General features: G+C 33.9%; 2 protein-coding genes across 10 annotated transcripts in view; one reads left to right on the plus strand and one right to left on the minus strand.

The window, feature by feature from the left end:
• The window catches only part of sesn1 (sestrin 1), a 78,125-nt gene that overhangs the window by 13,166 nt on the left and 38,399 nt on the right, over positions 1-26,560 (plus strand). The window lies entirely within an intron of this gene.
• Positions 16,076-23,573, minus strand: si:ch211-51a19.5. Of its 8 annotated transcripts, none has more exons than XM_068215361.2 (11): positions 23,515-23,571; positions 23,339-23,384; positions 21,729-21,821; positions 21,490-21,654; positions 20,927-21,078; positions 20,695-20,831; positions 20,529-20,622; positions 20,043-20,366; positions 19,571-19,739; positions 19,312-19,433; positions 16,076-18,894 (listed from the first exon to the last, which is right to left on the minus strand). In XM_068215361.2, exons 3-11 carry the CDS (start codon positions 21,811-21,813, stop codon positions 18,580-18,582), a joined length of 1,563 nt encoding a protein of 520 aa, XP_068071462.1. In that variant the 5' UTR covers positions 21,814-21,821; positions 23,339-23,384; positions 23,515-23,571; the 3' UTR covers positions 16,076-18,579. The 8 variants fall into 8 exon arrangements, with proteins under 8 accessions (XP_068071462.1, XP_021324024.1, XP_073788138.1 ...); XM_021468349.3 differs by having other exon boundaries at positions 20,469-20,622; XM_073932037.1 differs by having other exon boundaries at positions 22,241-23,384.

Below are 26,560 nucleotides of genomic sequence, written 5' to 3' on the forward strand. Positions count from 1 at the left end.
AAATTATAGAAAGAGACAATGGCAGGTGTAGAATGGAAAACACACTTCATCCTCCTATAAATGGGCATCGTTTTCCATTGGGTTGGACAAAATGATTTGTCACAGCCTTTTTTAAGTTATGCTGTTCATAAAATTGACAAATTTTGTTTTCAAATATAAATTGTGAGTTTATTTTATGCTCAAAATGAAAAAATAACATAAAACATTTGCAAAATAAATCACTGTTTACAAGAGAATAAATGTTTTTTTGTCTTTTTTTGGAAACTAGCTTGATATATAAATAATAAAACTTAGTTTCTGCAAGCTGAGAAATCACTTTATCCTAGATGGTTATCCAAACACATCACCTGCTTAGGAAAAATCACAGAATTATTTTTGTTTTTGGAATTTATTTGGTAAATGTGTTTCATCATGCCAGTGTTTCTCAAACTTTCTTTTGCCTTTCCCTACATTGGAGGTTGGAATGGGCTCCAAAACCCCATCTGGTGCCCAAACAAAATGCTAATAACTAGGGCTTCAAGTGTTCAATGGCATTGACATAACATCACATTTTAAAATCATGACATGAAATTCACCATGTTAGTAGCTGCAAATAGTATGTTTTGTAGTACACATGTTTTGTAAGTGAGGCTAGGCTTGATACTTTAATTCTCCATGTTAAGATGAGACCTGAATTTTGTTTTCAGTGAAGCAACAGCATTTTTCCTTTCATTCCATGGTGCACTTACTACCTCTCCACAATAAAGTGTTTGTTTCGCTTCAATTAACATTCCAATGTTAAATCATTCTTGTAAACTATGGCTTAATATGGCATTTTCTTAGCAGTTTGTTGTTTTTCTTTTTAAAGTAATTAAATGTGTAATTATTTTGTTTTGAGTGTTGAAGAATAAATATAGGAATGAATGGACATGGATAGGCAGAGTGGTGGTTTAGTGGGTATCGCTGTCGGCTCACAGCAAGAAGATCGCTGGTTGACTAGTCAGCCAAAAAGAATATAAATGAATAATTAATGTAGATGGGCACAGAAATGACCAAATTTACTTATGTTTGTCGCAGCCTACGCAGAAATGTTGGTTTATGCATATGCACAATTTTTTTTTATTGGATTACAATTTTATTCTTCCAGCTTTCAGTTTGATTATAAAATGTGTAAATTTACTCTGTCATTTCCTCCTTCTTTCTTTGTGTTACCAATCAGCTTTTTTTCCAATATACAAAATTTCCCATGAAAATAAAGGTGGATGTAAACAAAACTATGGAAGCATTGGGCACAACTCCTGGCCAAACATGAGTTAAATAGCATGCCTGTTGAGACATTGTGAGTGTTAACGCTGTGTATTGGTGTTCACCAGTTAATGCACCAGTGCAACAAGCCTCTCTTATTGCAAAGGCAACACGTCAATTATCTATGCAATAGTGTCTTCTTTCTTGTTGTGATATGATGCAGGCCGCAGTGTTTAAGCATCTCAACAAGTCTTCAGATGGATGCTGTGAAAGCTTGGCATGCTTTCTTTGACAGATATGTCACGTTTAGTCTTTGACAGGTACTGAATGTACATTAATTGAAACCCAAATAGCTTGGCATGTCTGGAAGCAACAGATCACTGATGTCTGAGGGAGTAAGAAGCTGAAATATGACAGAAATGAAGTCAACAAAGATAAAAGTACACACTCATTCATAAGTAAACTTTGAGCGGTGGAATGTTTAGAAACTTAAAAAGGGTTTGAAAGGACTGAGAGATGAGTTACATCTAGAGAGCGATAGCGAGAGAAGTGAGGAGTGAAAGGAAGAACAGAAAACAGGGCTATCAATTTCATAACCTGGACGTTGGCTGTATTTATGTCTCCCTGTAGACCCTTGGCATTTTCCACCTCCCCGATCAAACACATAGTCTTTTAAGGATATTAGAGTGCTTCTACTATGTTATGAGGTTGATGCTTAAATAAAATATTGAAATTATATAATTATTGCATTTGTTACTAAATTAAATGTAGTGTTCGTTAAAAAAAACACATAAATATAAAAACATAAAAATGTGTGTATATATATATATATATATATATATATATATATATATATATATATATATATATATATATATATATATATATATATACACACACACACACACACAGTGTAATGTATTCAGACTTTCTTAAAATATTCACTCTTTGTTATATGGCAGCCATTTGCTAATTTTTCTCATTAATGTACACATAGCACCCTATATTGACATAAAAAACAAAGAATCATTGACATTTTTGCAGATTTATTAAAAAAATAATAAATAAAACGGCACATGGTCTTAAGTATTCAGACCCATTGCTCAGTATTTAGTAAAAGCACCCTTTTCTAATACAGACAGAGTCTTTTTGGGAAAGATGCAACAACTTTTTCACACCTGGATTTGGGGATCCTCTGCAATTCCTTCTTACAGATCCTCTCCAGTTCTGACAGGTTGGATGGTAAACGTTGGTGGAAATGCTCAATTGGGTTTAAGTCAGGACTCTGTGCGGTCATTATGATGGTCATTCCATCCACAGTCATTATGAATGTGTATATACATACATACATACATACATACATACATATATACATACATACATACATACATATATATATATATATATATATATATATATATATATAATCGTTTTTAAATAATTAAATGAAGTAAATCGCAATATATATTAGAACTGCATTTTGTGGGAGGAGGGTATCACATTTAATTTTATTTAAATTATTATTAATTGATATAATAGTTTAAATATTCAACAAGTAATTATTTAATTTATTAAAAGTTCAATAATGATAGGGATTTTTAAATGAGGATAAATAACATGAAATTAATCTAAAGTTTTTAAACATTAAAATTGATTAAATAAAAAATGTAATAAAATGTATAATGTGCGCAGCATATATGAACACATTTATGCAGATTTATGAAAAAAGAAAAACTGAAATATCACATGATTCTAAGTATTCAGACCCTTTGCTCAGTTTTTAGTAGAAGCAGCCATGAGTTTTTTTGGGAAAGATGAAACTAGTTTTTCACACCATGGTTTCGGGGATCTTCTGCCAGTCTATCTTGGAGATCCTAAAATTTAGGTTTTTAAATACGGATGCAATATAAATTATACATATCCATGTTTTGACCAACATTTGATTGTACAGAATGCCTGGAGTCCCATTTATAAAACGTACTGTGTAGAAATCTTCCAAAAAGTGAATATACACCAGAATAAATCTATAAATAAACAGATTTAATAAACTTATTTATAAATAGTTATGGCTGATAGTTTAAAGCAGCTTGATTAAGTTAAAATTTAAGTTAAATATCTTTACCTAGAGTTTACTTGCAGCTGCACACGTTCTCCTGTCAAGATAATTTTTTATAGATCACAATATTTGCATAGGAAGTGGCATATGCAAATTTCAACCCCCGTTTTGTGCATATGTTTATAAATGAGACCCCAGATCTTTTTCAAGCTAGATAGACCAAAGTCTCCTCGTTTAGGTTTTGTGCACTAGGCACTTTATCTGTATTTCTTCATCTTTACAGCAATCTCGCAGATCCACAGAACTAAATAACTGACATTAGCCTGACAGGTCTGCTGCATGCCAGTTAAAACACACACACAATTAAATTGATATGGCATTTTGAACGTTGGGCTTGGTGAGGTATCAGCTGGCACCTATAGTACAGATCTGAATCAGTTGACCCAACTCTAACCTTGATTTAGCTACAAGTGCCACAACTGAGTCACATTTAGGGAAAAACATAACAAAACAGTCGTGCAATATTTGTCCCTCTCACGAACAGAAGTCTAGTTTGCATGTTTGTGTGTCTGTGTTTGCACGCGTTGCTGTGTTTTTCAGGCAGACAAAGCCGTTTTGGAGACGCCAGTCGTGAAATTATTATCAGCATGTCTGGATATGCTTGTATTTTTAGTTAAGGTTTCCACAGCACTGTCATCTGTCGTTGTACTCTCTGTCTGGACGTGCACTGTGTGGTCAGCTGTCTGACCGTCTTGAGATGCGCATGTGATATTCATTTTCATATTTATTTAACAATTGACAGTTAACGTCAAACCTGTGGCCAGACAGTAGGCTCTACATGGATTTATTTAGCAAGTTAGCAGCAACTGCTGAAAGATACTGTGATCATGCTATCATTTATACAAAAAATAAGAACACTTCAAGTTCATTTCAAGCAGTATAAGTCAATCTTGAGTATATTTCATGTAGTAAGTATGCTCTTTTTAATTTACAAGTAGAATAGTTGTAAGTGTACTATTTCTTTACGTCTTTGAACTAAAATGACCCACTTTTTAAAAAAATAAATACTTTAACAGTAAAAAAGTAACTTTGAGTCACTGTAAAGAAAAATCTTTTAATTACCAGTTTCTGTATTTTATAGTTCATACGTGTTTTTTAAGTTTATTTATGGTTGTGAATTGCATTATGGGACCTTGATCTCTGTCGACTTGTGATGGTAAAATTCAACCCTACATTTGAACAAAGTGACTTTTACTGGCATTTTAATAGTTTGAAATAATATAACATATAAGAAATAATATATATGCAGAAATAAGTCTGTAAAATGACAGAAAATGTACTGGCAGTTTATTACAAATTTTTTGTATCGTAATATCCAACACCAACACAGACAGCATACTTTAAACCAGGGGTCTCCAACCCTGTTCCTGGAGAGCTACGTTACCCTCCTGCAGAATTCAGCTACAACTATGGAACGATAAACCTTCAAGGTTTTTAAACCGCCAAAATTTTCTGCTGCACCATTCTACGTGTCAAATTTTTTATTTACGTTTTTTTGTTGTTGTATTTTAGGACAATATCACCAGGCGAAAAGATAACCCAAACATGCCATTTTAAATTGTAAAGAAATCTGTGTTTTAGACACAAATGAACACAGCAGTAGCCAATGATTCATTTGAATTATTTAGCCTGACATATTTTAAATATTTCTCAAAATAGAATATATTGTGTTCAAAGTGGAAAGAAGATGTTGTTTTTTACCCCGACATTTAAAAATAACATTCTAGAGCAGTAATCACAATACTGTGAAACCGGTTATCACCTTCAGAATACTATAGTCCATGCCTAGCTCCAACCAAATCTAATCGAACACACCTAAACCGATTAATTAGAACCTAAAGCAGCACTTAATAATTGCAGACAGGTGTGTTTGGTCAGGGTTGCAACTAAAATCAGCAGGAAGGAAGCTCTCCAGGAACAGGGTTGGTGACCCGTGCTTTAAACTATTTAAATGTTAATGAAAGTTACCTTTTTAAAAGTTAAAAATTGTTGAAAGAAAGATCAAGGTCCCATAATGCAATTCAAAAGCATAAATTAACATGTAATTCCAAAATATAGAAAACTGCTCATTTACAGTATACATATCCAGTTAAAGTCAAAACTATTAGCCCCCTTTAAATTTTTTTTTCTTTTTTTTAAACAATTCCTAAATGATGTTTAACAGAGCAAAGAAATTTTCACAGTATTTTTATTTGTATGTATGTTTTTTTAAATAAAAATGCATTTAATGAATATGCTTCTTTGAAATGCAGTATTAAAAAATACTTTATACTTCCTACTGGAATGTATTATTTAAGTGAACTTAATGTCACAGAGTTTACTGTTTACTTAGTTTTGCACTTTAAGTACTATATATTTATATTTTATTTTTATAAGGCATACTACGAGCCATGCAAATTTAGAATATGTGGTTTTTCATATAAATATCTACATAGCCTACATAGCCTATAGCCTACAGAAGCTAATGAATAGTTCACAATAATGGAAAACACTACTTCCGTAATAAAAAATTATTTGTGAATAGTTAGTAGAAAGTTTGTGAATAAGTATTGTGCATTATTTTAGTCTAACTTTCAGTATATATATATATATATATATATATATATATATATATATATATATATATATATATATATATATATATATATATATATATATATGTATATATATATATATATATGTGTATATATATATATATTTTTTTTTTTTTGTATACTAATGTCAGTCTTGTATATTTTGAAAGGAAGGTTTTTATTTTTAAAAGAAGAAATCACATTTCCTCTTTTTTCCCCCAGATTTCATACAAATTAATGTAAATACACAAGAGCCAAATGTGTTAGCCAGTGGTTTGGTTGATTTGTTTGCTACGAATAGTGTTATGCAATGGCCAGTTAAGAACGAGATGGCAATATATAACTCAATCATCATAGCATGACTATAATAAACTAATGTGACCTCCCTGGATCGTGTATGTGTGTGGGACAGTTTTAGATTTACACGTCGGACCGTTTTTGGATTAGCACTTCAACTAGAATGATCCTGAAGCCTTGAATGACCTTATATCAGACACATAAGCTTTGTGTCAGGTCAAAATATTGTAAAACTCCTGACAGTTTTCACAATTTTATGAAATAAAAGTAAGTTTTTGCTATGAAATGCTAATATATGTAAATATTTTATGTCTCTATTAATCTCACCTTCAAAATAATATTGTGATGTTTTCTGGTGTATGATCTGGATTATATAACCAACTTTAAGTAGACTACATTTTAAAAAATGATTCATGCTGTACATTCATATTCTCCAACCATCTACACGTCTGTATATGACTGTTTATCATAAATATATATTTTATTTTATTATTTTATTTAGCAAGAATACATTCAGCTGATCAAAAGTAAAAGTATCAGAATATTAGAACAGAGTCCACCTACAGTATTTTAAATTTTAATATATTACTGTATAAATAAATACATTCAGTTTGTACTTCAATTTGTAAAGCATTTTTGATAAAAAAAAATCACCTGTGGTATGCATAAGCGACATAATATGGAAGAAATTTTATTAACCTGACTAATATACCATGTTAAAGCCATGTTAGTACAATAAACATAATACCTAACATATGAAAAGAATTGCAAATTAATTTCACACCAGTTTTATTTGTAATTTTATTTGCATTTTAGTAGCTGATTTATTTGAATTGTGTCAAGTACAGAATTCTCTACTCTCTTTACTATTAAACTGTATCTCCTAATGCCTCTGACATCTCAACTCTTATATAGTTCTGCCAATTCAATGTCTTTCATTTCACCTCTTCATATCAGGGAGCTGATCATTCTGTCTGGGTTTATTTTGTGATAATGACTAGCTGACTTTATTTCTGGATTGAATTAACACCAAGTGTGTGTGCGTGTGTGTTTTGACTCCATCAGCAGAGCTAATGGCCAGGTGTTATTGCTTCTGTTCGGTACAGATAGTGCTTTCAGTTGGAGTTATGGGCCAACCGCACCCTCCCCATCAGCTTACTTAATAACTGTCATCAGCGTGTGCGAGAGTGGGCGCTGGGCTCCCAAATACCTTCCCAATATGGGCAGTTCATAGTCTATTTATGCCAGGTCCTGACCTCTGTTGCATTAGCATAATAAATCAACAGAGCGAGATAAACAGAGAGGGAGATGATAAAACAAAGAGATGGGGTACAGTGAAAAACAACACGCACACAGATGCTTGGTAGCTCCACCCCTCTGCTTTGCCATTGGCCGAGACGCACAGCATGGGTGCACTGTGATTGGATTAGAGGATACACACCTCCAGAACTCTAGAATGTGTTTGCCTACTCTGTAGAAAAAAAAAAAAGACCACTGCAAAGTGAGACAGAAGCATGTAGAAAACGGAAAGGGGGTTTGGAAAAGGGGGTGTGAACCATATGGCTGGATATGTTCCAGATATTTCTAGGAAATCAGAGAACTGTTTGTTTGCGGTGATGCCTGGGAGACAAAAGGAGCTGACCCATATTAAACCGCTGATTCTCGATCCTGCTTCCTTAGCTACTCTGTTTATTGCTCCTATTTAGGCATTCCTGGAATCATATCCCAAGTAGCTCCCATCTGGCCAAAAAAACTAAAAAAAAAAAAAAAAAAAAAAATCATGTTTTTCTGCATCTCCATGCTTAGAAAACCTGCCTTATGGTAGATCTACTTTTGATTTGCATATTTCATCATGCCTTCTTGGTCAACATAAAGTACTATTTTAATGTCTTCTGTTTTTATTTCTACTAGACATCAATTTAACTAATTAGATTAGCTAATGCGTTCAGTTTAATGAAGCCTATTTGCTGTTAAAGTAAATAAACATTGGCTGAAGAAACTAAGCATGCAGACTTTCATCATTAACAGCATGAAACAGTCTTTGATTGTATGCACATGACTATTCAATATGAAAGAAACAAGACAAGCATACTTGTAGGTGTCTGTAACAGTGGGCAGTGTGCAGGTCTTTTTTTAGGAATCTGTGTTGTTTTTTTGAAGGCTTGATCTATTGCTGTGGCTGTGACGCATATGCCTTGGACTCTGTATGACCCTCTGTGTGGCTGTATTTTCAAGCCCAGTGCAAATGAGAAACAGGTCTGCTGTACTTTGCATTGCTGCCATATTTTTGAATGGTAAACGGGACAAACTGGAATCCCAGAGAGTGTTATTACACAAATACATGTTCAAAACAAGCCAAAGCATGACATCTTCCCAGTTAAATGAGGTGGTAATTTGCACTGGGTGGTAATATTAATGGTACATTAGTGAGGTTGTTGTAAATGTGGCTCATTAGATGATAATTAGTTTTTTTTAACATTCTGACCAATAAAACCATTAATGGCTGGAATTAATAAACAATGTTTGCCTAAATAAATTAAATCAGAGCATTTAAATGTATTTTAAATATTTATATTTTAAAATATACATGTATTTAGAGTTGGATATGGGTAATTGCTTTCTATATGTATAAATAAAGAATGTTAGTAGCGCTGCATAAGACAAAAAAAAACATTGCAATATTTTCACTTTTTGCAAGATATTTCACAAGATAACTTAATTAACTTAATAATTTTACATTGATTTGGATGATTTTGTGGGTGAGTGCATTTGCATTAAATATAATAAACAATCAAGCAAAGATAAAGTAGAGCAAATATACAAATAAAGGAGTCTAAATCTATACAGGTAAAGAAATAAAATAAAGCTGTATATTGTTCACTGTGTAAAAAATTAAGTACAATTAATCTTTGTTCAAGCTACAAACATAATAGTTTGTTTTAAAAATGCCTTAAACTTGCTTGAAATGATTACAGCGGTGTTAAAAGCGCAATTGGTAAACTTTCACTTTTTACTTTATGTTAAGCTGAAATGACTCCAAAATGATCATGTTGTACCCGGTCAACTACAATTCTGACTCCACATTGCACGTCCTGCGATGTGACTATTGTGGATTCACACATTGCGATATCGATGCAAAAACGATATATTTTGCAGCCCAAATTTTTTGCATGCACAGTTGATTTACCACAAAAAATAAATAAATGAAATTGGCTGCTATGGTACATGTATAGTACATATTTTCAACTCCAAAAACTCAATTCAAGTTCAATTTACTAGAACTTCTATGTTGAGCTGCTTTGACACAATCATTGTAAAAGAACTATATAAATAAACATGATTTGAATTGAAATGAATAAGTATATATATTTATACATAATAAATATACACATTGCACATACATACAATATATATTGTATTAAACAAACTTATTTTGGATGCAATTAAATGCTCTAAATTTTTCCCCAGGACTAATATAAGGTAGATTTTGAAGGTCAGTGCATCTCAATAGAATATAAGCAATATAAATACAGTAAAGCAAGACACAAATAAAAAACTTATGATTTTCTAGCTGTCTAACAGTATTAAGGTATAGAAATTGATATCAGATGCAAAATGACACGGTATGGTCTTCATTGTAAAGTATAATTGCTATTGTACAATTGCTACAAATGTTATAAGTTCTTGCCTGAATATTTTTGCTGCTTTAGTCACAGGCCTAAAAAAAACACATCCAAATGAAATGACTGTTTACTCTATAGGCCTATGGTTAAACTTTGCAAAAAAAGCATGCATTCTGGACTGTGGTGCCTGGTCACCTATAATCCAGACTCAAATCTTGCAATGTGAGTTTTGCGGATACACACAGCAGAGTTGATTCTGAAACTAGATATATTTTGCAGCCCTATATATATAATGCATCCCTATAGATTATTTAGTTATGTTGTAAAAAGGTATGTTTGGTCAACTGTCCTGCTATATCATTGTTTATTAGCATGTTAGTAGGGGAGTAAAGCCCAGCAGAAGGCTCAAGCTGATATGCAACACATTTATCATAGACCTTAGTCAAGGCACGGAGTGTTTGGGATTCATGTTATCTAACTGATAGGGCTAATCTTAGTGATTATGTGCTAATAGGAACAAATAAAGAAGCCAGTCGAATCATATGACAACAAACCATGCTAAAACAGTTTTATAAACCACAGAACAGAATAACAAAAACCAAAAGAGGAAGGCTTTATTTCTGTTAAATTAATCTCTTGCTGAGGGAAAGTCTGTGGCTTGTGAAAACACATTTTGCACTGTCTGTTTGTCTTTGTGTGGTCAGCTGCCATTTGTTTGCGATATGACAGTCCAGATTCACCTGCCACCTGTCAACGCACATTTCACTGAAGGCATTTGGTGGCTGGCAGTGTTTGGGTAGCTGGTTTGAGACGTTGTAGATATACAAACAACAAAAAACAACAGCAGTTTATTTTTGGCTTAGGAGCAATGAAGATCTCATAACTTTTCCCAAACTTAGAAAATTATCCATGTCTGTGTAATTTCTATTAGGGCTGGGCAATATTGCAACATTATCACAACATCATGTTTCATATTATTCGATATCGATAATTATTGAATATTTTTAACAATACATTTTGGAATATTATATTTTTTTTATCTAACCACTTAATTTTAATTTACCAACATTTCTAAGGCAAACCAACATTTCTAAGGCACTTAAAAATAGTCTAAAATATTTAAACAAAATATCTGATATTTCTATTATAAAATAAACATACATGTTAAAGAGACTCTTAAACTTGATAAATAAAAGGTTTCAAAGTGTGTACAATGGTAAAGGTAGATCAACATCTGTAAGGTGTCAATAATAATAATACAGTAAATCTTAAACTCTGTAAACAGAACAAATTATGATAATCAAATCTAAACTAACCATAATTATTCAAATATACACTGCAACATTACAAATTGGGAAGTTTTGACATTACATCAAGTCAACCTGACCTAAACCCTTCCCTAAACCCAACCAATAGTGTTATAAAAAGCAAACATAAGAAAAAATCTGCACTGCAACCACTTGTTCTACCTTGATTGTACATGCTTTTATCTACTGTGGAACTGTGCTTCACCAGACTCAACCCTGTGCTCAGCCTGCGGTGGTTTATTCTTGACTTATTCTGGTTTTTACCTTTGCAAAAATACCAAATCTGATTTTCTTTTCTTAATTTAACATGTCAGCTATTGTACCAGCTAATCACCATCTGACTCAATCTTGGTTTTTTGATGTATATGCAAGCATGTGTGCACAGTTTAATGCACAATGTTAAAGAGTATACTTCATTTGACTTGTACGAAAACACAGGCGACAACTTTCACCACTTATCTGAAGTCTGCATGTATTGATGGTCCACAGGAAGCTCAATGCTTACTTCGAAAGGAGATAAACCTGTGTATGGCATACTCACTGTAGTAGTCAATTAAAAATGAACAGGTCACCAGATAAATTTATTTATTTTTACATTTTGACAAGATATCTTACAAGATTAATGTTTATCTTAAACAATGTTAGAAAATTATATAATGTTAGAGCAGGGAAAAAGATACAAGCACAACAACCAAACTTGTCTTTGCATAGAAAAATTATTGAAAGCAAAGCATTTGGAAGGTAAAAGTATTTGTGTAAACTTACCTTGTATTAAAACATTAACAATATCATCATTCAAGACTCATTTGTACACAATGTGTAAGGAAAAGTAGTAGAGATCAGTAGTACAGGGTCAAGGACTGGTTTTAGTTACCAGTGAGTTACAAAACAAATCAGTGGTGCTTTCTCCCCCAACCCCCCTATATCTTAACTTGTTTACCATTTCAGGATGAGGCTGGAGGAGCTTATGAGCCGAGGTGCATGTGTGACACAATAGAAAGAACAGGGAGCGGGGGCTCACATTGTGAATGAGAGGTAGTGGAAGGGTGTGTGTGAGCATGAATCGGACCTCAAATGCCTGCTGCAACATAATCACCCTACCATCTTGCTTTTAAAAGGGCAACTAAAGGACAGGACAGAGAAAGTCGCTACTAGCTAATGTAATAAAATACATTCAAGGAGTTTAATTCAGAGTGCAATATGGATAAATGTGGTGCAAAATATTCATGAATTTTACTCAATAGCTGAAATAAAGCTGCAATTTTGATGCAGACATACTGAAATAGTCATTTCTTGTAAAACAATGTCTAATATTTGTTTTACAATTTCAAAAAAACATTTTTGATTGGAAACTTTGCATATGTTTACTCTTTTGCACTTTGTTGCTTGCAATGTTTGCAGATATTAAACCGTGTTGACACACACAAACTTCCTCACATTTCTCTACTGGTGTCAGTATGTGTTCAATGTGTGTTATCTCTCTGAATCCCCTAACCCCACCCCTCACGTGTAACGACTCAGTGCTCATTCTCATACTTAAGTCAATCTGTTAAATAGCTGTGGAGGCAAACAGCTCAAGTTGAGCAACTCGACCGAGAGAGAGAGAAGTGAAAGAATACGGGTTTGAGAAACGGCAAAGACTGTGATTAGACCTCATTAGGTCTAAAAGGCTCAGAGCCTCACGGCTGAATGCAGTTCTCTGTGTGTGTTGATATGTGGATGTTTGTGTGAACGCTCACTTCCCTTCCCCCCTTAAACTTAGCTCTGTACCGTGTTTTTCAGGCCTACCTGGAAATAGGCATGTTTAGACATGTTTGGGTCATGGTTGTTTTTCGGGTTCTTTCCATTTTTGTTATTTTTCTTTATATGTGACCTATTTTTAGCATTGAGGTCCAAAAATACGATACTGTTCAAATGTTTGTGGATGGGTTTTATTCCTGTTAATGAGACTTTTGTGTTTACACTCTAACTGGATGGATGGATGGATAAATGACACAGAGTCTTTATATTTTTCGATGAAAGAAATGCGGATGTAGATTGTAACTTATTTTATTTCGCTTTAATATTTGAGGTCACACTGAATAGGCTGTAATTATTTAAATTAGTGCAACACTTATTTTGAGACTTTTGAAAACATTATGGGTGTCAAAATTATTTGTTTTTTTGGTGCACTGCGATGCAGATGGGTACAGTTTGATATCGGTTCCGTAATAGATCATAACCGGTTATTACATACTGACGTCATTTATCTCCGATGCACGATGTCGCAGTAGAATACTATGGCAAAGGAGGCAAGGGTGAGTAAATAAAACGCCCCTACTACTTAAAAGGGAGATAATTATGTACAGTTCAACTGCTTGTGAGTTTGCTGGAAAGTCTTTCATTGACACTGAAGAAGGTACAGCACGAGCCGCTATTTCACCACTCGGGAGAAATGCTGTAAAAATCTATTTCTGGATTTGAACCAAATCGATGACATAATAATCGTAACCAAACCGTGAGACCAGTGTAGGTTCACACCCCTATAAAACATTCAAATTTTACAAAACCATCCTGTAAATAAAACATTATTCGTATCCTTTATTAAATGTAAAACATTTTGATACAATACCAAATTAAAACCGTAAAATCTTAACCATTAGCCTCATTAAAGTATTTGGCAGGCATTTTTTATTCTGTTATGATATTGGGAATTACAGCTTTGACCCTGAAATCTGCGTATGCAGAAATCTACAAATTTCTGCAGATTTTTAGCCCACCGAGTCTATGTATTTACTAGTGTAAAAGTGTGTAAATTTATATTTATTCTGTTTTTAAATTTATTCACTAATATTATTGTGATTTAATAATAGTAATATTAAAATGTTTATATGATTTATTTACAATGCAGTTTGTAAAGTAATAATTTTGACTTTTAGATACTACTAAAAGAGACTTGCTTTGTTTACCAAATAAGTAGATCTTGATGGATTTGCATTGTAAACATTAAATAAAAGATATATTAAGTTATCAGTTACAATACTCCTAAAATCATTCAGCAAAAATTCCCAATTTCTTTTATAAAATTCTCCACAAAACTAGCAAAAAAATGTCAGCAGGTTCTGTCTGGCCCAATTCTTCTAGGCATGGGACGATAACGCTAATGTTTTCAAGGTATACCGCAGTTTGGAAAAATCTAAGTTTTAAAACTGCCAAAATTTCTGATATACCGTTCCTACAGTATATGTAAGATTTTTTATTTACTTTTTTTTTTTCTTTCAGGACAACAGTATCTCCAGCAGAAAAGATCTCCAAAGATGCCATTTTAAATTTTAAAGAAATCTGTGTTGCTGAAACTACTGAAGACAGCAGAATATTATAATTGTTTATTAAAATAAAATATCTGGTGTTCAAACTGGACAAAAGTTTTAGTTTTACTCAGACATTTAAAAATAACTTATTTTAGAGCAGTAATCAGAATACCGGGATATTTTTATCTAAGTTTATCATACCGTCAGAATCTGATACCAGCCCAGGCCTAGACCCTTCACACGTGCACTGATTTTAGGTTTAGTACAAACTGTTTGTTTCTGTGTGTCTGTGTGTGTAGGTTGTGCTCCGCTGGTGTAGAAGAGGTGCTGTGGTTAAGAGACTCTTCTTTTGGTAGAACTGCGTGTACTTTTTTAATAAAACAGGAAGTTTGTATAAGCGTCTGAGAGGGTTAGGGGTGACTGAATCGTTTGTTCCTTTGTCTAAGATGCATGAGCAAGCTCTTCGTAACTTTTTCAGTTCTATCTGGATTGGTTTGAATGCGTTTACAACACAGATATTTGTTTCTTTTTAGCCTCAGAAGAAGTCTTACCATTTATTCATACTTATTTTAAACCCATATTGCTTAATGAATATAAAACATAAACAAGAAATATCATGTCACTATCTACTAATGTTTTAGGTCAAAGCTGCAGTAATAGAGATCAGAGATGGTAATGGTCAGACTGAGGCCTAAATGTGGCTCTGTTCAGCAGATACAAGCAAGAAGTGCCTACCCTCAACAGGAAGAGCAAACAAGTGTTATGGCTCTCACAGGAAGTAATGCTGCGAATCAGAGGTTGTCTTTACCTTGAGGGAAATTCCCCTGCACCCTGATATATTCACACACTTACATCTAGAGCAATTAGAGTCACATATAACATGGACAATAATAGAAATATCTCACACTTAAACTCACATGCACAGTTTTCTCACATTTCTAAACGCTTAAATGCTGCAGTCTGTGCACATATATACATATCACTCAACCATCTGTGGTCTGACTTTAATTCAGCTAGCATTCTTGTTGCATACAAACTGGCACAGTGATAAACAAGTTTTTTTTTTCACTTGAACTTTTGACATGCTTTAGAGATGTTATCGCAAAGATTGAGCACAAACCACAAAGATGAGCAACTGAAGCCTTGTAACAAAATGTGATGAAGTTATTTTGAACATTCCATCTCAACAATTGTTGTTACGTATCTTAATTTTTACCTTTTTTTATTTCACAAGACAAAAAAAAAACATTCTACACAGCAAATTTCGAAGTGTTATTTTCACTCTCAAAGTGTGAAAATTAACACTTCTTCAGTGTTTATATAGGTCCACACTAAATCGAGTTAAATTTACACTTGAAAAAGAGTAACTTTTTTTACACTTGCATAGTGTTAAAAAAAAGCACTGTTAGTGTTAATTTAACACGGCGTTTTAAACTCCCCTTCCATATTTGCACGGAATTAATGTGTTAAAACTACACTCTCAGTGTTAATAGCTTAACACTAACAGTGCCCTTTTTAACAGAAATAAGGTTCATTGTAGTGTTCATATAGACTTAGGTTTTTATTTAAATGTATTTTAGCCATATAAATTGTTTTCTGCATAACAGGAGAGTGCATTGATCATTTAAAAAAAGTCAAAACAATGTACAAGTTGAATTTTTTTTATTTTTAACAATGCATCTTAAATGTAAGTTAAACCAACATAAACAAAGGTACAACATATTCACTATTATCTGATCCATATGAACTCTGCAGATCAAATGGCCTGTAGAACTTCAATTCACTTGCTTTTATAAGTTCACCCAACTCACAGTATCTCTGTACTTTAAATGCATGATGATGCTCTGAGAAATGTTCTGTCAAAAGCTTGTCAGCAATGAAATATACGGTGTTGTTAACTAAAAGTATTTTCCGAATCTGACTAAATACAGGAATTTCATTCTCAATTTCATTGCATATAAGGAGGTCCAGCCTATATTCAGTCCCATCAATCTTAACCCAGTTCATGGAACACATGCTTGTTTCTATGGGGTTTTGCATCATTCTAGCCAACTTCTCACCTTCATCAATTTCATCCCAACAGAATTTTTTCATTGGGCCACACTCAACTTGGTTTAAAGGAGTTGTTTCCCAAAGATAGCCAATTGACATCTGATGATTTTTTGCGAGAGATTTTGTAACATTTTTGAAATTTTTTAACATATTTTTAAAAACTTTGTGTTTTGCCTCAAACCTCATACTCCACATGTGCACTAACGGACCAATTTTTCGAATGCAGGCAGGGTAATGCGTCATAAAATGATGTTTGGGCAGCAAGTTTTTGTGTGGGTACAACTCTTTGAATAATTCATGGTGTTCAGATATCAAATATTTTAAAAGAACAGTCATGCCTTCTGAAATGCTAGGGGAAAACACTAGATTTAAAATCTGAAGTAAGAGCAAAAGTAAAAGCCAATTCTTGTCTCCAATAGGGACAACATCACCAAATAGTAATGGAATGTTTTTGATGAGACAAAGAGCCTGGATAGAATTAAGTCCGATGCTATTTCCGCTGTGCTCCAAGTTCACTTTTGTAGGACGATTTTTTCTCTCCAAATATCCATAGTCAAATGAATATATCCTAGACAGCAATTCACTTTGGGTTACAAATTTTTCAGACAGATTCTCAAACAGCAGTTTCATTTCAAATTGTGCAACTCCTTCAAGGAGATCATGCATCACATCAACAGAATAGTTGTGGCACACATGAAAATACCGTAAACTATTCAGTGTTGAGCTCCTTTTGATGCCATGTGTTGACTTGAGTTGAGGGTCAGATTCCAACTCTCTGCAGTGCTGTTCATAAACAGCACGATCACGCAAAACAACCCTATGATCATCCTCACTGTAAACAAACTGCACATCATCTTTTTTAGTCAAACATAAACGACAAAAGTAGTGGCCACTAAAAGATTCTGTAAAACCAAGGATTGAGTGCATCCCCAAGTTGTCTCCAGTGACTTGACATATTGTGCCATAAACTCTTCTTGTGAACATTGGCAATTCAATACCATCTGTCTCTAGTATCTTTATGTCTCGAATCAGTGGTTCCAGGATTGGATCAAACCCATACCTTTTCAGGTCTTGTGCATGAAACAGCGCTATCAAATGTATATTCATGAGTCTTGAATTCAATTTTGGGGGCAAATTTCTCACTACAAAATAAAGAGCACCAACTTTGTGTACACCACGTTTAGAGCCTAGAGGGTTTGCGGTTTCAAATTCGTCAAAGTACACCTGGATCTGTAAGGCATTTGGATATTTAGAGAACAATGGATGATTATGGAAGTAACTTCCATCACAAAAGTCTTCAAAATGTGATGTCTGTCTTCCTGTAAATTCCTTTAGCAGTTTACATACATCTGCATTTTGACACATGAATTTCATCGTTTCCAAAATTGGGACATAAACATATGTGTCTTTTACTGGGACCTGATCATAACATCCTGTTGTTTTGTTTCTCCTATTGTCATATCTCATGCCAAGCATAATTTCTACAGGATCTACAACACCCCATTTGTCAGTGAAATAACTAGCTCTTTTAGTTTCCGTGTTAAACAGGGTAAAGGGGTTTTCAAAGTTATCCATACTATTTTCGACTGCTGATCTGTCAGGGTTATTAAGAGGAATTACAGACATTACATCTTGACGAGTTTGGTTATGTAGTTCTGTGGTGAGTTCCTCAAGCTCTGAAACAACCGATGCTACCAAGCTATTGGCTACTCCGCTGCACTGTAGTTTGGCCACAATAGATGCACATATATCTGCCGTCTCTCTCCTTGAAACAGTGAAATTATTCTCAACAGTCTCAATGAGATCAACTTGGGGATCACTCTCTCCAACAAACAAAGAACTTGATTGATCGGGACAAACATTTTGTGCTAACATTTCACTGGAAGGTGAATTACATGCTGCACTAACATCAGTAACATGAGTGCTGTTCAAATGCTTTCGAAAACCAGAGTATGTACAGAACTGTCGACAACAGCCTTCCTGTGCACATAACAACTTAAACTTCAGTGAAGGATAAAAACTGTGTGAGAGTCTTAAATGAGAAATTAAAGAGGTGCTGCTTGCATGCAAGCTTTGGCAACAAAAACACTTTAACATTTAGTTTAAAATCTTTGCACGCAGTTCTTTTACCCTGGGTGACTCACTGGTAAGTCCAACATCAATGTTGTAGACTGTAGTCTGCAAAAAGGTGAAGATGTTGACAAGTGCTTCCTCATACGTCAAGTTGAACACGTAGTGGATTTTAAAGAGTTCATCAACGGCACTCAAGGAGCTGGTTCCTGCACAAGGAATGAGATGTTTGTCCATAACCACATAGAAATTGTCGATCCTCCCCTTGATCCTTCCTGTTCCAAGTAGATATGGCTGGTGGCCTTCCCTCTTACTGAGATGGCCTTCAATACTGGTGCAAGACTGCATTAAAACAAAAAACAACAATAAATGCAGGAAACCAGTTAGGATATTTTCATTCAACTTTTGTTAATAAAAAAACACACTAAATATAAAACCAAACCACAAAAAAAAACTTCACCCAAAGTGCAAAAATAAAAAAAGTCTCCATATCCCTCATTGTGTAGTAGTGTGAAACGAAATTAGTTATTTTTTACCACAAAGAATTAAAAAAAGATTTGAATACACCAAGTCAATCCAAGATATAACTTACTTTCTTTATCACAATCTAAACGAAGAATTGTGTAAAAATCCAAGTGCTGCAAGTTAACAGCATTTAAGTGAATGCACACATTTTTATAAGTTTAAAAAAATGTGTGACATTATGGTTAACAAAACTAAAAATAACAATTAAAAGACTTAAAGTCTTGTGAATTTTACCTTATGGAAATGCACAAGTCTTTCAACGGCCTCTGTTGGACTAATCTTAGTCCTCTTTCTCCCTGAAGAAGGAGGTAGGAGATGCAACAGGAGTAGGACAGCTGACATATCACTATCCCAATCTGAATTAATGATAGTAAAACAAATAAGACATTAATATTACAATACAACATGCACACATATGTTCTTAAGGCCCCCAAATACAAAAAAAAAAAAAAAAACTAAAGCAAATTTAAACTACAAAATCCTCAAATTGTACCATTTTCAGATCCTTGTCCCTCTGCTGAATTGATAAGACCACGAATTTCTGCAGTTGAAGTTAGAGATTTGGCCTCATTGATGATCTTGTGCTTAAATGAGGTCTCCCATCTCTCAAGCAACTTGTTGGATGTTTCAGCATTGAACAGCAAACCAAAGTCTTGATTTATCTATAGAAGAAGATATTAGATTAGAAGCTGACTCGTCACACTTTAGATTCTAACACCAAAGATTTTTTTGTTGCTTGATAAACTTATAAGTCATGATCATGCACAAATGTAAATGTTTTTGACGTAGTTCTGAAAACTACTACAATGATGTTTAAGGGGTAAGTGTTAGCATGTATCAAATCTGTGACTAAGGCCAAATAGCAATAATGTGCAGAATTAATTATTTACACTTGATAAAAATATATATATAAACACTCATTAACACACAAACACATTTAAAACCAAAAAATAATTCATATTTACCAATCCTTTCACATCCAAAAATCTTGGAAAGATGTTGAGGATGTCAGCTGATTTTTTAGGATCATGCACCAGTTCTTGTCTACGCTTAAAGGTTTCCTTCATTTTTAGCAAAACTTCACTTTCATCAGCTGTGTGGACAAGAAAAGAAATTGCCTCCCTGCATGCATCCCCTTCAAGTTGTTGCCCAGTGTCTATCCTTCGTTTGAGACTTGGTCCTCCAACTTCAGATACCTCCAAGCGAACACGTTTTGGGTTCTTCCTTGATAAAGTTTTAAGGCGCCAGGCAATGAAACCTGTTCCCTTTTCCGGATCGTAGAAATGTTCCTGTAAGAGACAAGAAAAAACATTTAAGATGTGTATAATCTTAATATATAATACAACATTTAACTGTATGACATAAAACACTAAATAAAAAAAGCCACAAACCTTTAAATAATTAAAACAGACGAACATGTTTGTGTTAAGTATACTAAGACAAATTCTTACATAGCCTTTTGCTGAAAACGGGTCTCTCAGGCTGGGAAAGAGAGAAATAATACCCAAGGCATAAGTCTCCCGTTGCTTGCGGGTGGGAATTCTCCTAAAAATCAGTAAAATACTTGATTAAGGACAGTACTTAACCTGCTAAAACAATGTTTTAATGAAATCTTACCCATGAATCTCTGTCATGTGACTGACAACAATATTAACCAGTTGCCGTCTAGTGCTGTGCTTTAAAGTTTTTGTGGCCTTGTATTCATCAAGCACTTCATCACCACCAGATTGCTTTTCCAAAGCATCTTGGACAATCTGATAAAGTGACCACAAAATGTAATATTTGTGAAATAATAAAAGTGAATTTTTATATCACCAAATTAACTATAACAAACAACATATGCATATACCCGTTTTGCCCTTTCAGCATCTACCATCAAGCACCTGCTGGCCCTTGTCATTTGATTCTGCATTGGTTGCTCTGGATCATCATGATCCGTAGAAGAGAGTGAAACTGTATCAGTACATGTGCTGGCTGTTGATGATCTTGTGGGTGAAATCACTGAAAAAAAATTATAAATTACCCTTTACAGTATATTTCTTTTATATTTCCTTAAATCAATATACCTTTTATTTCTATGTTATTAAACAGCGCTTTACAAATAGCCTTTACTGTACAATCATTCAAAATGTTTTCTTCCTTTTTAGACAGACTATTTTGACCAACTTTTCATCACTCGGCATAATGTGAACTCACTGTTAGGTTCAAATATTAAACCAGACAAATGCGTGACAATATTCAAGAAATATATAAAAACCCTTAATTTCTGTACACAATTCACTGTACAGTAGGCTCTTCTATGGGTTTTACAGTTCTCTTTTAAGTCTTTCTACTTAATTTTCCCTGTTCTAAACTATAATATTGCAAAATAGAGGGCTTTAAAGAATGTCCATAATTTAATTGAATATTTACCCTCAGGCAGGCCAGCAGACATATTTTCTTCCAAGCATCTTACAGTTAAGCATACATGTGGACTGCTTTCCATTAACTCGTGGAAGATGTCCTCTTCTACATTAGTGTCCGTGTCATCAAAAACTTGAAGATCTGCAGTTGTTGGTAATCCAAATTTGCTTTTCACTGAAATAAATAAATAAACTATAGACTCAAAACTTTAATAAGCACATTTCTGAACTGCACAATTTTAAACTTACCTTCACTGATAAAATATTGGAATGTAAAATCAGTAAGCAATTTTACATATTTTTTCACTCCTTGATATTGAACTTTCACCAACATGATGGAAGCTGTATAAAATACATATATCACTTAATTAATCAAGAGAACCCATCTCACAAACTAGACATTAGTAAAATTAAATCACTTTTATTTCAATGTGATATAGAAGCTGGTGTTATTATAATTAGTACATAGAGAACACATAAGTTTTTTAATCACATTAAATTTTTTGATTGATTTTTGTTTTATTTTTTGTATTGAGGGTTTTGAATACAATGTATAGTTAGACATTATAGTTAGCAAAGTAGTAGTATAGAAGAATTATAAGTTACGTCTACAAAAGCACATTGATTAAAAACACGAGAATAACAATGTTAAGTCTAACTTTAAGGAGTTCTTACAGTTCTACTTACAAATGTCAGGTCTTCATACAATGTAATATTATATTGAACAGCATCACTTTTGCATATTTATACTATGCGACTACCTTAAAATCGAAAACCGGTGTCTCTCGTTCGTCTCTTCTGAGTTTAGCTGCTTCGATCGTTCTCACTGGAGCTTAGCTTCCTCTTATGGCGAAGATATCACTATTCGACTCGTGCTCATCATTATCAGTCCTTTACACAACAGTTCTGTCAGTGTATTGTTACAGTGACTGAATAAATCGAAATACTGTTTTACCTTCAACCAGACGGCGTGTCAGACAGGTTTTAAAGTAAGCAATTTGTGGATTTGTGTTTACTTGAAAAAGCGAGCCGTTCAAATGATTCAGTTTGGTTAAGTGAACTGAATCGACCGGTTGAAAAGACTCATTTATGCATCATCGGCTATCCCCTCTTGCTAACAATCGAGACTAACTCTTTTACAGCGACTGTATTTTTGCGTACAAATCGAAATACAATTTTACTTTGAATCAGACAGAGTCTCAGACAGGTTATAAAGAGAGCGATTTGTGGATAAGTTTTCAATGTTACCGAATAAGCGAGCCGTTTTAAATGATTCCGTTCGATTAATTGAACTGATTCGATCGGTTCACTAATATGAGCCGGTTTAAAAGATTCATTTGTAATCCGGCTACCCCTCTTGCTAACAATAACCTCTGTTTTTACAGCGAGTCTATTTTTACATGTTTTAAATGTAATATGAAAATCAGATCTGTTCACTTGAAACGTATATTCGCTGTTTCATGTAAAAGAACAAAAGAAAGCGAGTGCATGCTGCCCGCGACTCCATGCGGCTCGCGCCACAAATCACTGAACATGAATAATTTAGTTCATTAACTTGTTACACCGAAGCTATGAAGTTCAACTAAGCCTTCTCAGACGCCGCTTTACAGCTATTTTTTTATAAAGTTAAATTCTAAACTACATAGGTTTGTAGAATGTAAGATTAACGGTGCTAACGTTAAATGCTCATCTGGCCATTCTGCGTTCATTTCTAGCGCACGTAGGCTAGCCACAACAAAGGGAAACACGATGACAGTTAAATTATCAGGTTAAATTAAGTATAACCGCAAATTTCTAACAACGCAAAACCCCGAATCAAATGCAAACACTGGTTCAAACTGTTAAATGTTTGTCTTTACCTTTATTTTCCTGCTAACCAACTTGTCTCGTGGCTCCCGTGATTGTCTGTCGTGTAAAAATTGACAAGTGGTTAAAATTAGAACTTGAAAACCCGGTTAAAAATGTACAATAGCTAGTTAAACATGAAGCAAGTGTAGAATTGTATTGAATATTTGTGATTAAATAAATTGTATACCTGTTTGAAAACTGCTCTCCATGTGCTGTCCGCCATTAATCAAAAAGGAAGTAAAGTGAAGCGACCGGAAATGAAAATAGCACTTATCTAGTGTCAATTATATCAACTCGCTGTAATAACACATACTCTGACCACAGAGTTACACTGCAGGTGTTTATGCCATGTAAATCAACTCAACAAGTAACACTTTTTAACTCAAAAAATTTAACACCTTAAAAACAACTCAAAACAACACTGGAAATTTTGCTGTGAGACAGTCCAGGATTTCACATTCAGCTCACAATTCTGCATATACACTACCTTTCAAAAATGTTGTATCATGTAAATTAATATAAATTATAAAATTATTACTTTTGTTCATCAATATGCACAAGTTAAACTGACATGTATGTGTGACTTGTATGATGGTTTCCACAAAAAAGGTTGTCATTCACTCAAAAAATACTTCTGCTCCATTCAACACAATTCTTGAGTTTTTTTGGGTGACCACTAAATTGCTTTATGTTCAATCCACTTAAATTAAACAAATAAAATTAAAAAACAATTACGTTTTAACAATCTGTTTGTGTTGGGAAAACATGAAGAGAGTTTTGTGTTATCCAGCATTTACAGTGTTATTTAAGCATCTTAATGTCATTCTAAAGCCAAATTATATTTGGTCATCTTCAAAACGCAGATGAAGTTATTTTATTAAATCTGAGGGATCTCTGTTCCTCTACTGAAAGTCTGTTGACATTTGCAAATATTTATAAACCAACAAAAACTTAATCCTAGTATTCCCAAGACACACAGTCCCTTTATTTAAAATGAATGTTACTTTAAATTCACAATGAAGGCAGCGAGAGCATCAAAAATCGCTCTAGCTGCCCTGTGGACATGGACCGGTATAAGATTATGACAGTATGATAACCTTGGACGAAAATATTACGGTTTCATGGTTTTGTGATTACTGCTCTAAAATATGTTCTTTTTAAATGTCTGGGTAAAAAAACAAAAACTTTTTTCCCATTTGAACACAATATATTTTATTTTGAGATTTCAAATATTTTCATTTAAAATATTTTGGAGCAGTAAACATATATCAGTCTTAATAATTCAAATGAATCATTGACTTCTGCTGTCTTCAATAGTTTTAAAAACACAGATTTCTCTACAATTAAAATTGGCGTCTTTGGAGATCAAGTTGTTGTGTGTGGTGTGGTTTTGTCCAGTTATCAAATATGCTTCCATATGTCTGAAATACTCTGAAGCAGCAATACTGTTTTGTATTGTTTTTTTGTTAACGTAAGATTTCTGCTTTTTTTTTAAAGAAACAAATATAACATTAATGCACATCAACTTGCCAGTAAGGTTTTTAATGTATGTCCCTGTAAGAAAACATCGTAAATAATTGGAAATTCGGCAACCACAATAATCAAACTCTTGGGAACAACTGTGGTTGGAACCAAAGTTTACAGGACTATATTTCTCTAGACTCTTCTCAAGCGGTGGACTTCAAAATTCCGATTGTTTGCCGCCTTCCCCTGTCATAGCTCATTACCTTAAATCTGACTTGGTTTAATCTCTCCTAGATGGTGAAGAGGTGCTGTGCAGCTTATTGCTGCCGGCTCCCATTGTAAATGAAAGACTTTCAGCCAATCACACTAAACGCACTTTTACGTTCCAAAAAATGTGAGGTGAACCACACTGCCTTTTTTTTTTGACTAGAAAGAAAGAAGTGCGGTGCACTTTTTGTATCGCAAGGCAACGACTGAATCAGCTGCGTATTGTGTGAGAGTGTTGCGGTTGATATGAATATAATTTTAATATTTAATAATATCGTGATTTTTAAGATTGGTCAGTCATACAGCTTCAGATACTCAAAACAGCAACCACAAGTCACTGCTCCAAGTCTAGATCAGATACATGGCTGGCCGGAAGTGCGATATGCACATCAATATAGCAGCATTTTTTTATAACACTTTATAACAATAATTAATATTTTTTACAGTACTTTGAGGGTTGGGGTTGGGGTAGGCATAAAAAATACAATTTATTGGGTAATTTAATAGATAGCATAAATAATACTCAGTACAACAACTGTTTTAGTGTTACTGTGACGGTTGGGTTTAGGGTTGGAGTAGGGATAGACGTTAATAAAGTACAATAAATGGGAAAATTAATAAATAATATATAAATAATAAATAATTCTCATTAACTTCCAGTTGCAACCATATCTGAAAACAAAAACACAGGACGCAGCAGGTGTTTAAAACGCGAGTGCACAAAGCAGCGCACACAACGCTCTCAGCCGTTAGTAAATCATTCAAAAAAGGCGCCTCTCAATACTTTCGGTATGATCGGCCCCTTAGGCTTTAGTTTGCTAATAAACTTTGAGGAACACGTATGAGTTGACTCTTGCATTTTCCAAGATTGTCGGCTGATTTTTGAAATTTATAAAAAAAAGTATTAAAAAAAGGCCATAAAGTTGCTTTGTTTTTGAAAAAAATAAACTGTTTAGAATTTACTACTGGTTGATTATTGCATCTCCTAATGATTTTAAATTGCAACAATTTTCACAGTATATTGCCATTCCTATTTTTATGTATTTTTGATCAAATAAATGCAGCCTTAGTGGTGGCAAAGTGGCTGGTCCAAATCCCGGCTGCGTCAGTTGGCATTTCACTGTGGAATTTGCATATTCTTCTGTGTTGGCGTGGGTTTCCTCCAGGTGCCCCGTTTTCCCCCACAGTCCAAAGACAAGTGCCAAGTGAATTGAATAAACTAAATTGGCCATAGTGAATGTGAGAGTGCATGGGTGTTTCCCAGTACTGGATTGTGGCTAGAGGGGCATCGTGCGAAAAACATATGCTGGAATAGTTGGTGGTTAATTCTACTGATAATAATATAGTAAGCCGAAGGAAAATGAATGAATGAATGAATGCAGGCTTAATTAGCGCAAGAGACTTAAACCTATACGAAAAAAAATGATCTGAATAAATATGAGAACTGACTGAAATGCATGTATATTTAAACTCTGTATGATTTCAAACAGCTTTTTCGACAT

This window comes from Danio rerio, chromosome 20 (assembly GCF_049306965.1).
Source record: "Danio rerio strain Tuebingen ecotype United States chromosome 20, GRCz12tu, whole genome shotgun sequence".
NCBI classification, from domain to species: Eukaryota; Metazoa; Chordata; class Actinopteri; order Cypriniformes; family Danionidae; genus Danio; species Danio rerio.

Excerpts from the sequence above, each read along its gene's own strand:
- si:ch211-51a19.5 (XM_021468349.3), bottom strand. The coding sequence starts at position 21,813 with ATGTTGGTGAAAGTTCAATATCAAGGAGTGAAAAAATATGTAAAATTG. Across the intron at positions 21,079-21,489 it reads GTCTGCTGGCCTGCCTGAGG|TGATTTCACCCACAAGATCA; the intron begins GTAAATATTCAA and ends ATTTTTTTTCAG. Across the intron at positions 20,367-20,468 it reads TCTGTTTTAATTATTTAAAG|GAACATTTCTACGATCCGGA; the intron begins GTTTGTGGCTTT and ends TGTCTCTTACAG.